At 43.3% G+C, this 14,211-nt stretch overlaps 1 protein-coding gene across 5 annotated transcripts in view; it reads left to right on the top strand.

Moving 5' to 3' along the window:
* LRFN1 (leucine rich repeat and fibronectin type III domain containing 1) overlaps positions 1-14,211 on the top strand; it is a 99,511-nt gene that overhangs the window by 37,177 nt on the left and 48,123 nt on the right. The window contains exon 1 of one of the 5 annotated variants that reach the window (XM_075186796.1): positions 13,182-13,242. The exons of the other annotated variants lie outside the window; for them this stretch is intronic. Coding sequence (XP_075042897.1) covers positions 13,217-13,242 — 26 coding nt within the window. The 5' untranslated portion in view covers positions 13,182-13,216. Of the gene's footprint in view, positions 1-13,181; positions 13,243-14,211 lie in introns of those variants that run through there. 5 annotated transcript variants of the gene reach the window in all.

Here is a 14,211-nt window from a genome sequence, read left to right on the forward strand (position 1 = left end):
GTGCGGCCGGTGCGACCGCACAGGGCGCAATGGCGACGGGGCGTCACGGCCGCACGCCATTTGCCCAGACCCAAACCCCCAGGTGCCCAGGCGGTGCCATAGGCAGCAGTGCACCGAACTGCAATACAGGAACTAGAGCAATCATCACTTCCTGTGGGCTGCAAATCAGCTATGCAGCAGGATCCGCGTTACTGGCAGTGAGGTGTGCACTGTACACTGAGAACGTGCTAGAGGAACAGAGCTATGGGGAGCAGAAAACATGGGCACACTAAGCGCTGTAACTGAACTTAACGTATAATAATACTACAAACTATTGAATCAATTGAAGTCTTTATATCAAGAGGATAGATGTAAGTATGTATGTATAAGCATTCTGTTCATGTATATTTTATGTTGGGGGTATAGTTAGAGCTCCAAATTCATGTATTTTTGTATAAGTGGTACTCTTGTGTTTTTGTTTTTATCTAATCATTGTATTTATTGAATAAAATATTATATTTATATGATACATATTTGCAGCTTCTGGTTCTGCCCTCTGTATTGGATGAATTGTTTTTAATTATTATAATTGTTTGACGGGTCCTTAGAGCGCCGCCTATATCTATGTGTTATAAGCCGCCGCGGCTCAGGCACCGAGCGCGACTTGCTGTGGCCCCACTGATGTGTCCCTGCCGTCGTCATCATGACCGGGGCGTCACTTCCAGTTTTCGCCCCTGGCCGTCGCCATGACGAAGGTCGGGACGTTTCTCTATCACCGCCGAGACCCTGCCAGCTGACCTGCCGGGCGCGTGCGCTAATTCATGAGTCATTCATTCCCAGGTGGGGAATGGTAATTATTCCATGACCCTCTATTGTTGTTAGTCCTTCTTGGTATATTAGGCAGGGAGAGCAGGTTATAGTTCAATGCTTCAGTGTACTTATCTGCTCCTAGCTATTTTTATTGATTCTTCTGTGTATGACCCCTGGCTTGCTTACTGGACTTTGTTGAATTGCTTGTGACCCTGATCTCTGCCTGTTACCTGGATACACTTTTGCTGCCAGCCCTGACCTCTGCCTGGACCTCACTACCGCTGCCTGCTAGAATCCTTTTGACCTCGTCCTGTTTTCAGACTACGTTGCTGCTACCACCTGGCTCTCGTCTGCGCTACGGTAATATTATAAACTTGTACTACTCTGAGTTTAAAACCTGGGGGCATCCGAGTACCTGTGAGCACACTCAGCTCTACGGGAAAGGCGGCTGCTATAGGTGAAGACCTCTTCTGCCTGTTCTACGAGTTTATGATATCTGCTGTCAGCCTTAACAGTATGTGTATAAATTATACATGTAATATATATTTGTGTCCACTGTATATAATCCATTTGCAACCTAATCAATAGCCTAGAATAACGTGTATCCTTCTACTCATACAGGAGCCTTGTCTAAGTATACACTCATTATTAATTGTAGAAGACTATTGACCCATGTGCTGTGCCCACATAGATATAACTAGATAAATGCTTAAACATAGTGTTCCGTAGGTCATTTATAATACAAGACACTGTATTATTACGTATTATGTACACTGTGGTACCCTATCTAGGGCAATGCGATATATGTGCCACCGTCCAGGGTGTTGGGTTGGGATGGCATGCCAGCTCCAGTGTGTGATACATTTTCTTTGAAAGGCGCTGGTTTTGGTTAATAGGGGCCAGCACTTTCTATGGAGATTTATTCATGGCTGGTCACCCTATTGTACTGGTGTGTTGGTGTCTGATACAGCTGGTGGTTGGTCTGCAGTCCGCTCTCTGCCCGAACTTGTACAGTCTCAGAGCTGCATATAGTAAAAAAAAATTAATTATGTTTTATCCATGAATATTTTCATAACCATTTCCACATAACAAGGCAGCGATCACAAAAAAACTCAAGAGGAATGAATAGCAGAGGATGCTATTCAGTGAGGGGTATTTTAGTGAGTGAGGTATGGTGCTAAGGAGTGGTGGTGAGTGAGGGGTATTTTAGTGGGTGGGGTATGATGCTAAGGAGTGGTGGTGAGTGAGGGGTATTTTAGTGGGTGAGGTATGGTGCTAAGGAGTGGTGGTGAGTGAGGGGTATTTTAGTGGGTGAGGTATGGTGCTAAGGAGTGGTGGTGAGTGAGGGGTATTTTAGTGAGTGAGATATGGTGCTAAGGAGTGGTGGTGAGTGAGGGGTATTTTAGTGGGTGAGATATGGTGCTAAGGAGTGGTGGTGAGTGAGGGGTATTTTAGTGGGTGAGATATGGTGCTAAGGAGTGGTGGTGAGTGAGGGGTATTTTAGTGGGTGGGGTATGGTGCTAAGGAGTGGTGGTGAGTGAGGGGTATTTTAGTGGGTGAGGTATGGTGCTAAGGAGTGGTGGTGAGTGAGGGGTATTTTAGTGAGTGAGGTATGGTGCTAAGGAGTGGTGGTGAGTGAGAGGTATTTTAGTGGGTGGGGTATGACGCTAAGGAGTGGTGGTGAGTGAGGGGTATTTTAGTGGGTGGGGTATGGTGCTAAGGAGTGGTGGTGAGTGAGAGGTATTTTAGTGGGTGAGATATGGTGCTAAGGAGTGGTGGTGAGTGAGAGGTATTTTAGTGGGTGGGGTATGGTGCTAAGGAGTGGTGGTGAGTGAGGGGTATTTTAGTGAGTGAGGTATGGTGCTAAGGAGTGGTGGTGAGTGAGAGGTATTTTAGTGGGTGGGGTATGGTGCTAAGGAGTGGTGGTGAGTGAGGGGTATTTTAGTGGGTGGGGTATGACGCTAAGGAGTGGTGGTGAGTGAGGGGTATTTTAGTGAGTGAGGTATGGTGCTAAGGAGTGGTGGTGAGTGAGGGGTATTTTAGTGGGTGAGGTATGGTGCTAAGGAGTGGTGGTGAGTGAGGGGTATTTTAGTGAGTGAGGTATGGTGCTAAGGAGTGGTGGTGAGTAAGGGGTATTTTAGTGGGTGAGATATGGTGCTAAGGAGTGGTGGTGAGTGAGAGGTATTTTAGTGGGTGGGGTATGACGCTAAGGAGTGGTGGTGAGTGAGGGGTATTTTAGTGAGTGAGGTATGGTGCTAAGGAGTGGTGGTGAGTGAGGGGTATTTTAGTGGGTGAGGTATGGTGCTAAGGAGTGGTGGTGAGTGAGGGGTATTTTAGTGGGTGAGATATGGTGCTAAGGAGTGGTGGTGAGTGAGGGGTATTTTAGTGGGTGAGGTATGGTGCCAAGGAGTGGTGGTGAGTGAGAGGTATTTCAGTGGGTGAGGTATGGTGCTTAGGAGTGGTGGTGAGTGAGGGGTATTTTAGTGGGTGAGGTATGGTGCTAAGGAGTGGTGGTGAGTGAGGGGTATTTTAGTGGGTGAGATATGGTGCTAAGGAGTGGTGGTGAGTGAGGGGTATTTTAGTGGGTGAGGTATGATGCTAAGGAGTGGTGGTGAGTGAGGGGTATTTTAGTGGGTGAGGTGTGGTGCTAAGGAGTGGTGGTGAGTGAGGGGTATTTTAGTGGGTGAGGTATGGTGCTAAGGAGTGGTGGTGAGTGAGAGGTATTTCAGTGGGTGAGGTATGGTGCTAAGGAGTGGTGGTGAGTGAGAGGTATTTTAGTGAGTGAGGTATGATACTAAGGAGTGGTGGTGAGTGAGAGGTATTTTAGTGGGTGAGGTATGGTGCTAAGGAGTGGTGGTGAGTGAGGGGTATTTCAGTGGGTGAGGTATGGTGCTTAGGAGTGGTGGTGAGTGAGGGGTATTTTAGTGGGTGAGGTATGGTGCTAAGGAGTGGTGGTGAGTGAGGGGTATTTTAGTGGGTGAGATATGGTGCTAAGGAGTGGTGGTGAGTGAGGGGTATTTTAGTGGGTGAGGTATGGTGCTAAGGAGTGGTGGTGAGTGAGGGGTATTTTAGTGGGTGAGATATGGTGCTAAGGAGTGGTGGTGAGTGAGGGGTATTTTAGTGGGTGAGATATGGTGCTAAGGAGTGGTGGTGAGTGAGGGGTATTTTAGTGGGTGAGATATGGTGCTAAGGAGTGGTGGTGAGTGAGGGGTATTTTAGTGGGTGGGGTATGGTGCTTAGGAGTGGTGGTGAGCGAGGGGTATTTTAGTGGGTGAGGTTTGGTGCTAAGTAGTGGTTGGAAGCATATTAGTGGGTAAGGTGTGGTAACAGGGAGTGCTGGTGAACAAGGAATATTTCAGTGAGTGATGGATAGTGTTGTATTTGGTGATGTATTTCATCTGGTGGGCGGTGTATTTGGTTAGTGATAAGAGGGGTGAGTGAGGTAGAGTAGTATAGACAGCAGTACCTACCTCTGATTCCTTAGGCAACTGATGTACCAACAGAGCCTTACCTATGGCAGTGCAGTGTGCCATGGCCAAAGGTGCCTAGTGTTGCTTCTACCAGAATCGTGTGTGTGTGTGGGGGGGGGGGGGGGTGTGTGTGGGGAGGGGGAAGGGGGGGGGTGTGCCAGTGTTGTTTCTCGTCCATGGCACTAAACTGTCTAGTTACGGCTCTGGTGGTCACTAGTTTTTCATAGCTATCTGGGAGACCACCGAGTAGAATCACTGCAACGTGATAGTCTCTTATTTCTTCTCCAAAGCCGTATACATGCTCTACGATTCCCATGTGTAGTCCTGCAAGTGCTGGCCCTTAATCAGCTTAGCTTGACATAGGTTTCTTATTAAATTCAATTTATTGCTGAGATTTCCGCTTTCATGCACTATCTGTAGCACTTACCCCACCTCATTTGCAGTTTAACATTTACATATATGCACAATTTGGTTTTCGTCTATGCTAAGGGAGATGGCACATGGGGCTCTTTGATCTTCAATCAGTCATCTTGGAGTGGAATAGGCCTGGCCTCTTGTGTTGGCATGTGTATGTCTACGTACGGTTCTTTATTGGCAGCATCTTCACTTTAAACGTTCATGGCTGGTAATTTGTCCGATTGGCCACTATGAACTCCATTGGCTTCTTTCTTTTACTGTTGTCCTGAGTCCGTAACTTTCGGGCAGCAGATAATTCGGGACATTGTCCAGGTGTGTTGAAGTTAAAGAAGGTGTGTTTAATAAAGAGGAGAACATACAGCCGCTGCTTACACTGCAGCAACAGATAAATTTGTCAACTGCTAAGCTAGGTACACACTGGAGAATTTTCAGACCAAGCTGTTATCTACAACGATTGTACCTATGACTGAAGGTCCGATCGGTCGGGCGATTCATGAATACACACTACACACGATTTACCTTCAGATCTGTGCTCTTCATCTGGTCCTCTAGTCGTTTTGAGAATGACAGCACAATAGTCATTAATTCATTCCTGTCAGACCGATTAAAACCGCCTTGTTATAGCTACCCACACGTCATAACGAATTTTGTTAGCTTCTGTGATTCTGAAACGAATGAACAAACAAATTATTTCATCAACAGCACTCTTTACATTTAGTTACCAGGACTTGTTCATTGCCGGCATTGGCTGAAAAGACCATGGGGTATATTTACTAAACTGCGGGTTTGAAAAAGTGGAGATGTTGCCTATAGCAACCAATCAGATTCTAGCTGTCATTTTGTAGAATGCACTAAATAAATGAAAGCTAGAATCTGATTGGTTGCTATAGGCAACATCTCCACTTTTCCAAACCCGCAGTTTAGTAAATCTAGCCCCATGACTCTCTTTACTCTACGGAGATCGTGATCGTGAGTGCATAGGCACTACATGATCGGAAGGTGTTTGGAATGAGATTATTAAACAGTACGACACTTTGGAACAACTGTCATTCATCGTGTAAGTATACACACTAACGTGATATGTGACCGAGCAGTCGTTTATTGGGTGATTGGCCCGATAATTGGCTGAAAAACCTCCAGTGTGTGCCTAGCTTTAGGAGTATATTTACTAAACTGCGGTTTTGAAAAAGTGGAGATGTTGCCCATAGCAACCAATCAGATTCTAGTTCTCATTTATTTAGTACATTCTACAAAATGACAGCTAGAATCTGATTGGTTGCTATAGGCAACATTTCCACTTCTTCAAACCCGCAGTTTAGTAAATATAGCCCTTAGTCTTAGTTCTGTTTTTATATGTAAATACATAATCCAGGTTAGTAAATGCTAACAGGTATACCAGACAGCTCACAGGTACAATACAGGCATTTTCGCCGAGCATTTATGGTTTACAAGTCACAGGTATAGCGCAGACCGCTGCGGCGTCGGCCTCTATTTGACAATCGCTTCTCTGTCTCTGCTCTCTCCTGTGGTTTTATTGTTCCAGACAGGCAGAACATACAATAAATACACAATTGCAGACTTTTTTCACTGAACAGAAATGTTAGAAGAGAGAGGAAGCCATTTCAAGCTATAATGTTTTCTTTTCATCCCCACCATTATGCTCCAGTGAATTTCATTTATTTAACAGTCTAATTTAGAAGCTCGGAGGATTGTCTGCAGACGGTAAGCAGTTTTTCTGTGTCTCTTGTGTAATGGCAAAAAGGGATCGGGAGATCAGGAGAGGAGTTATGTACAGAAGATTGTCATTAAAGTGGATTAGTTGCCTACACACACACACACACATACATACACAGCGGCAGCCATTTTGTGTGACATGTTTCAGTAATGTCACTGTTTACGTTGAATGTTGGTTCACCTCACAAAATGGATGCTTCCATTGGCTATAGGTAATTGGTAATACTTTATATAGTCCCCAGCCTGGGAGACCCCATACCCGTAAGATAACAATAATTAAAGTATGTTTTTCCTAACAGTCGCAAAAAACAATGAACAGTGTGTACTAAGATTGCATGGGGAAGAGTATTTAACAAGTATTGCAGCAGTATTTGTGCCACTGTAATACCTGTTCTGTTATCACCTTCTCAGGGTGGAGATAACAGATTCAAATTATTTTAAAAATGCCTTATTCAAAGAAAAAGGCATTTTTTAATGTATAAGCGGTCTATTTACTAAGCCAAAAACAGCTGTTTTTCTCTGGAGAATGGCAATCGCAGCTCTCCTTTAAATTTATTTATACTTGACAACTTTTCCTCGTTGACTTCAGGGAGATCACGGGGGAGGTGGCCGTGCGGGGGTGGGGCTTGATGAATTGCATCATTTTGCGGGGCTAAAATGACACAATATTTGTGTCATTAAGCCCCGCCACTATTCTATTACGGGGGCTAGAACCGCGAGGTTGCCCTGCTCTTCCGGGAGCCTGGGAAGTCTCACAGAAATGCGGGAGTCTCCCGGACATTCTGGGGGAGTAGGCAACTATGTGTTAAAGAAAAGCAGCTAATGAATCTCTAGAGGCTGAAGTGTCTTTTACATTTCTGTCTCCATTACTGAAGTCATGTTGTCTTACCGGTCAGTCTTTGATTAAATCTTGGTCTCCATGAAAATGGCCACCTCCATAAGCATCAATACATGGACATAGGACACAATTTCTGAACTGTGTCATCATGCTACAGATGGCGAAGCCAACCACGTCTTGTACTGGCTCAGCATCAGGGAGGATGCCAGACTCTTCAGGGAGTGAGGGAGATCACCCCTATTTCAGGGAGTCTCCCTGACATTCAGGGAGAGTTGGCAAGTATGGAGCAGTTTCTTCCCAGCGTGGATAGCCAATGACCTCACTTCCCGCCATGCACCGGCAGGTCATACGTTGACAAGCCCTGGTTTCATAAATAACAGTGGTAGGATATTTTGGGATTGCTGCGGTATGTAGTGATACAAAATTATTCTCACCACCAATGTTAAATGGACCCCTTATTTTTTTTTTATAAATGATATCTATTTATAATTTTTTTAATTTTATTTTTTTTTAAACCCATTTTTCTTGTACTGCAGCACTTCACACTTTACATATTCATTTTACAACTCGGGACGGCAGTTTCACAATATTTCATGTCATTTGTAATACAAAAGTCGATAATATTGACAATAGTTACTAGCGTGAATATGGATAATATCCGCTTACATTGTGTAAGGGATTTTTCAATACATCCTATAAAGATAACGTTAACAATGGTAATCCGTGTCCATTGATATCCTCTCAATAGAAAACAGAATAGATGAAACAAAGAACGTATTGTGTCCTTTCTGATTACATAGCTGCTAATTTTCTGTGTATCCGGAGACAGCAGTTTTTTATTACCTTTATTACCTTTATAGGGGCAGATTCAATTGTAAAAAAAAAAAAATTGCCGCGTAGTGTCCCGGAACAGCCGCGAGAATTGTCTGCTCACTTTTGTTCGCGCCCCATAGAGACACAAGCAAAAGTGAGTGTTACTTTTTACCGTGCATCACTTAACCCATTGAGGTTAACCTATGTTTTGAATGTTACTAAGCAATCTAGTTATCATCTCTCTTGTCATTTATCTGAGGCAGGGGGAGACCAAAATTGGGCAAGTCCCATTCTAGGGGGAAATCAGAAATAAATTGGTGGATCATGTTTATAAATACTCGTCTGATACCAAACAGTTTGATGGAAGCGTTTCCAAATCTCTTCCTTTATTGAAGCAGGTAGGGTATTCCTAAAGCTCTCTCAGGTGTCAATGAATGTTTTGTTTTTCTTTTTGGAGAGAAGTCTCCAACCAATCCTTAGAAAGGATAAAAAATCAGTCCAAATAGATACCAAATATTGGGTAATACGCTAAATTAAAACCAAGGCTGAAAATTGTGAAGCCTTCTTGGCAGGTTCTAAGATTGGATTGGGTACGGTCTGTCGACAATGAACAGTCTGGATGTCACATGGTCATTGTCGACAAAGTAACTACATCCCGTTAGATTATCAAAAATATGGAAAAGGAAGAACACGTTTCACTTTTTTGAGGGCCAAGATATTGGCACAAGTGTAGATCTGGGACAGGAATCATAACTGACCCTGGGAAGCCTCCGATCCTCAAGGTTGCATTCGTGTCCTCTGTTATCCATAGCTTCAGTATGCATGTGCTTGGTTATAAGCAGAGTTTGCCGTTGTCTAGAGGTAATTTGGAGCTCAATGGTTATTTGTGCACGAATGTCGCTTACCTTTTCCAGGTCTGTCACATGGCTAGTCATTTGTTTTATCTCTGTACAAACGTTCAACACGATGATGACTCCTATTCAGCAGATTGTAAGAATGATGTAATGCCAATTTAGAGGCATGAATAGATGCCGCTTATATGGAGTCTTCATCATCATCACCATTTATTTATATAGCGCCACTAATTTTGTAGCGCTGTACAGAGAACTCACATCAGTCCCTGCCCCGTTGGAGCTTACAGTCTAAATTCCCTTACACACACACTGACAGAGAGAGAGAGAGAGAGAGACTAGAGTCAATTTTGATAGCAGCCAATTAACCTACTAGTATGTTTTTAGAGTGTGGGAGGAAACTGGAGCACCCGGAGGAAACCCATGCAAACATGGGGAGAACATACAAACTCCACACAGATAAGGTCACGGTCGAGAATTGAACTCATGACCCCAGCGCTGTGAGGCAGAAGTGCTAACCACTGAACCACCATGCTGCCCCTTACCTTCAAACATGTCCCAAAATTTGTGACAAAACAGGCCACACAAGAATCAAAGGTCCACTCAATCAACAGCCAGATCTGCTCAAACCATACCCATTTCGGACAAGACCGCGTCCATTTCCGCCAGGGCCATTGAAGATAGAGACTGTATTTTTTATTATACTTTTAATCAGCTTATCTGTTTCTGTATCTTTTCCCCTCTGTGGCCTTTATTACTTTAGTGTAAGAATTTGTCCAACCCAATTACACCTCAATCTGTCATCTAATTCTTATGTATTGTTTACAGATGGGACAGTTTATTGCTGTGAAACATGCACAGTGGCTGAGGATTATGTTGAGAACTGTGCTGTATTGTAACAGATCTCTGATTAGATTAGCTGTGAGTAACACAGGGTATTACAGTTAATTGCAAATAACATTTTGTGCTGTGGTGGGCCATAATAAATATAACTCCATCTGTGACTGTGGGAAATACGGTCATGTCATTAAGAGTCGCATGTGGTAAATGGGATGAGTTGCAGCAATGTTCTCTCACGAGGTGTCATTTACTAATACAGAATATTTGGACGTGGGCAATATCTAATTTTGCACAAGTTTTTTCACGCATATTCAGGGAAACTAAAAGGCCCGATATGAGGGAAGATTCAATTCAGTCGGGAGGTGTCTCCGAAACGTCCGCGGAGACACCTTGTGCCGATGTTATAGTAGGAATCTCCGCTCTATTTTTCTCTCGCCCCATAGAGGTGCACAGATGGCTACTGTAATTGCCGCGATGTGCGCAGCAGGACATGGCGGTGGTGTCCGCACGCCATGTTGCCGCCAATTGAATCTCCCCTTTGGGCTTTAATTCCACTAATTGGGGAAAAAAAATTGTTTAAAAATAGATCCAATTTATTTAAAAAATGAAATAAATAGTTTTAAACAATATCAAACTGTTTCGGACAGAAGGAAAATCCTTGAGACAAAAGGAAAACTGTTTCGGATAAAAATCCAGGTACCTGGTTAGGGACCGGACAGCTGATTAATACTATATATATATTATTTGGACTGTGGATCCACAAAGATTTTTATTATATGTTGGATTGTGTTTAGTCATACTTGCCTACTCTCCCGGAATTTCTGGGAGGCTCCCGAATTTTGGGGAGTCCTCCCGGAGTCCCGGCAGAGTAGGCAAACCTCCCGGATCCTAAAAAATGCTGAAATTCACTGCATTGAATATCAAGAAGGGGCTTAATCATGTCATTAAGCCCCACCCCCACTACTCAATGCTGTGAATTTTGGTATTTTATAGTGTGGGCGGAGCTATGGTGACGCAAAGCGCAACTACGTCACCACGCCCCCTTCTGCCCCTGTCACGTGACCTGTCCTCCAGGATCTGACGGAGGACAGCAGCGTCACACACAGTCGTCAAGTATGTGTTTACTATATTTGTATTTTAATTGTAAGCACAAAATACTTAGCTAAGATGTTTTGAAAATTGTTACAAAACATTTACTTGCAAATATAATTTTAGCTTATGGTTATGAAAATGTCAAGTTTGTAACATTATTCCATATTCGAATGACTCTGATTCCTCATTTAAACAGTTACATCTTGTAGAGCTGTATTGTGATATGATGTGCAATGCAGGGGCAGGCTGTCCGAGGACTAAGGGCGGGGGAGTGATGTCCGCGTAATCACAGCTCCGCCTCCACTGCAGAATGCCGCAATTCTCTGCAAAATAACATCATCATAGTCCCGCCTCCGCTGCACAATTCCAGGATTTGCATCCTCGTACAGTGGGGGCGTGGGTCAATTTCCGTCATCATGGCACACCTCCCAACTGTCCCATTTTCAGTGGGACGGTCCTGATTTTAGGGCTCTTTCCCGCCCGGACACATGTTTGTCCCACAAGTGAGAATGTTGGACAAAGGGAGGTATCTGATGGGCAGCCTAGTGTTTTACAGTGGCCTCGCCCCCTACTTCACTGTCGGGGACAGACATTTTTGGAGGTATGTCATGGTGCAGATTGCAAGAAGATCAAGCAGGATCTGTGAGAATGACCTACTCTTCCACAAAATGTGTGAGACTCCCGGACATTCCAAAAGAGCAGGTAAGTATGTCTGAAGCTTTTTTCGTTTGAACATTTTAGCCCACAAGAAGCAGTCGCACTTGGATGAAGAGTGATGCGGTTTCCTCTGCCTAACCCACCGTCAGCAAGGAGATTCCTGATCTGCCTGACTCCTCCCATCCAAAGGAATAACATTTGTTTTCTAATCTCCTGCAGTATCCGCTAGGAAGAATAACGTCAAGTGAAAATAAGCCCTATTGCTGGAGAAAACGGCCGTCTTTGCCGGAAATAGGTCCTTGGATAAATATAGCCCTTTCTTTTAAACACAGCAACCTTGTTCAGAAAATGACAAAATTTGGGGGTTTACCAGGAATAGAAATGGATTGCACACATACATAATTTGCAGTTCATAAATTACCTTTTTTAGTTTTGGAATTTATTAAACAGGGAACTGTTTTTCGCACTGCAGAAGGCTGCTTGATCAGGCAGATCATCATAATCAGCAACATTTATTTATATAGCGCCAATAATTCCGCAGTGCTGTACAGATATAAATGTTATTGTACATAGTTTAGCTAACACTGTGTATACACACCTACATACATACACATACTTACACACACATACTTACACACACATACATACATACATACATACATACATACATACATACACACATACATACATACATACACATACTTACACACATACATATACATACACATACTTACACATACACATACTTATACATACATACATACATACATACATACATACACATACTTGCACACACATACTTGCACACACGCTCTGTCAATCTGCTCTATCCTACACCCCTGTATTTCTCTGCTTCATACTAAAGCATGGTCCTCTAATTTCAAATATTGATTTTTGTCTCTCAGGGTTTGAGGCTTCACCGACATTTTCTATGCGTTTGTGAAGCTTAGCAAATAATTTATCTATCATCATTAGGAGTCTGAAAATGACTGTAATATGTATTAACTTATATCTAATAATAATCATTTTCTTGAAATAGAAAATAAGGGTCAGGCATGAAGTATCTTAGATCAAAATTCCTCATTGAACTGTAATCACAGATATCTGAGCAGGTAACACATAAAAATAAATGTTACTTATATAATGTATGTTACAGCTGTATAGTTTCTTCTATTATCACCTTTTTACAGGTCTGCATGAAGGGACAGCTATGAATATTTATGAGTATTAATCCTACGTTGTTTCTGGGAAATTCGGAGGCAAGATAGGAAAATTTAAGGTGTGCTGGGCTTGTTACACAGGGGGTGGTATGGTTGCATTACCAAGTCCTGCCTACATCAGTACACACTGGATGTCAGGGATGTGATGACAAGATGACATCATCACACCCTGTGACTGGGTGTTTACTGGAGGGGGCGGGGCTTAATGATGCAGTTCACGTCATAGTTCCACCCACTTTGCGGGATGAGTATTCCCAGCATTAGTACCAGTGGCGGACCTAGACATTAATTTTAGAGGGGGGGGCTATTTAGCATAGTCATGCCCCCATTCATTCTGATCGGCTAGTCGTGATTGGCCCTGTCACTGGACACAATTGACCCCGCCCCCTTTATCAGCATCTTGGCAATTTAAAAGGTATGCTTGCTGCTAGGGGGGTCGATTGCCCCGATGGTTTTTCCCCCCCTGGATCCACTACTGATTAGTACAGTCGGAAGATGATGACCTCAGGAGCCATTAGCGGGTATCATCCTACTGCCTGTTACACCATGTCCAGTACTGATCCTTACGATTTAGATTTTTCTGTTATTTTGGGCTCTCACACACAGCGATATTAGCCCACTGATTTATTAGAATGTGCTGTGGCGTCTTGACCCCTTAAGAAGGAGAGGGGGGGGGGCACAATTTTATCTCTTTTCTCAAGACTTTTATGTGTATTAGGATTTAGCTTATGTATATTATCAGTGTTAGTATACCGCTGACATATATCCATGTGCATTTAGTAAAAAACTACATTTTAACACCCCCAAAGCACAGATAATAATCCCAGAATACCTGTATAAAAGCAGATATTTCTAAACCCAAGCAAAAGTCAGGGCTTCCCAATTTATGAATTAGTGGAAGTTGCTCAATCAATTTATTGGCTATAGCAGGTGCTTGAAAGGGTGGGGTTACCCTGAAAGGAACAAACACACAGAGAGATCCCCCAGCACACTGCTATAGCCAGCAACAGATCTGCCATTTCTACTGTAGATACAAATGCAAAAGTCTTAGTTGCACACATTTGCAAATGTATGTTAAAGCCATCCGCCACTCCACGGCGCTTTTGCTAATAGGGTGGTCCTAACTCTAAACAAAGAGAGTCCCATATATTTGGGCCATACATATGTGTTTTTAAATTGAGAGCTAACTTACCGAAGAGGTACCCCAGAAGCCTCCAAATAGCAATCCAATGTCAGCACTCCCCCTCAGCTACTGACACCAACATGCCTCTCAGACAAATAAATTAGTGGAAGTTGCTCAATCAATTTATATGCTATAGCAGGTGCTTGAAAGGGTGGGGTTATCCTGAAAGGAACAAACACACAGAGAGATCCCCCAGCACACAGCTTCTGGGGTACCTCTTTGGTAAGTTAGCTCTCAATTTAAAAACACATATGTATGGCCCAAATATATGGGACTCTCTTTGTTTAGAGTTAGGACCACCCTATAA

This window comes from Mixophyes fleayi, chromosome 9, assembly GCF_038048845.1.
Source record: "Mixophyes fleayi isolate aMixFle1 chromosome 9, aMixFle1.hap1, whole genome shotgun sequence".
NCBI lineage: Eukaryota > Metazoa > Chordata > Amphibia > Anura > Limnodynastidae > Mixophyes > Mixophyes fleayi.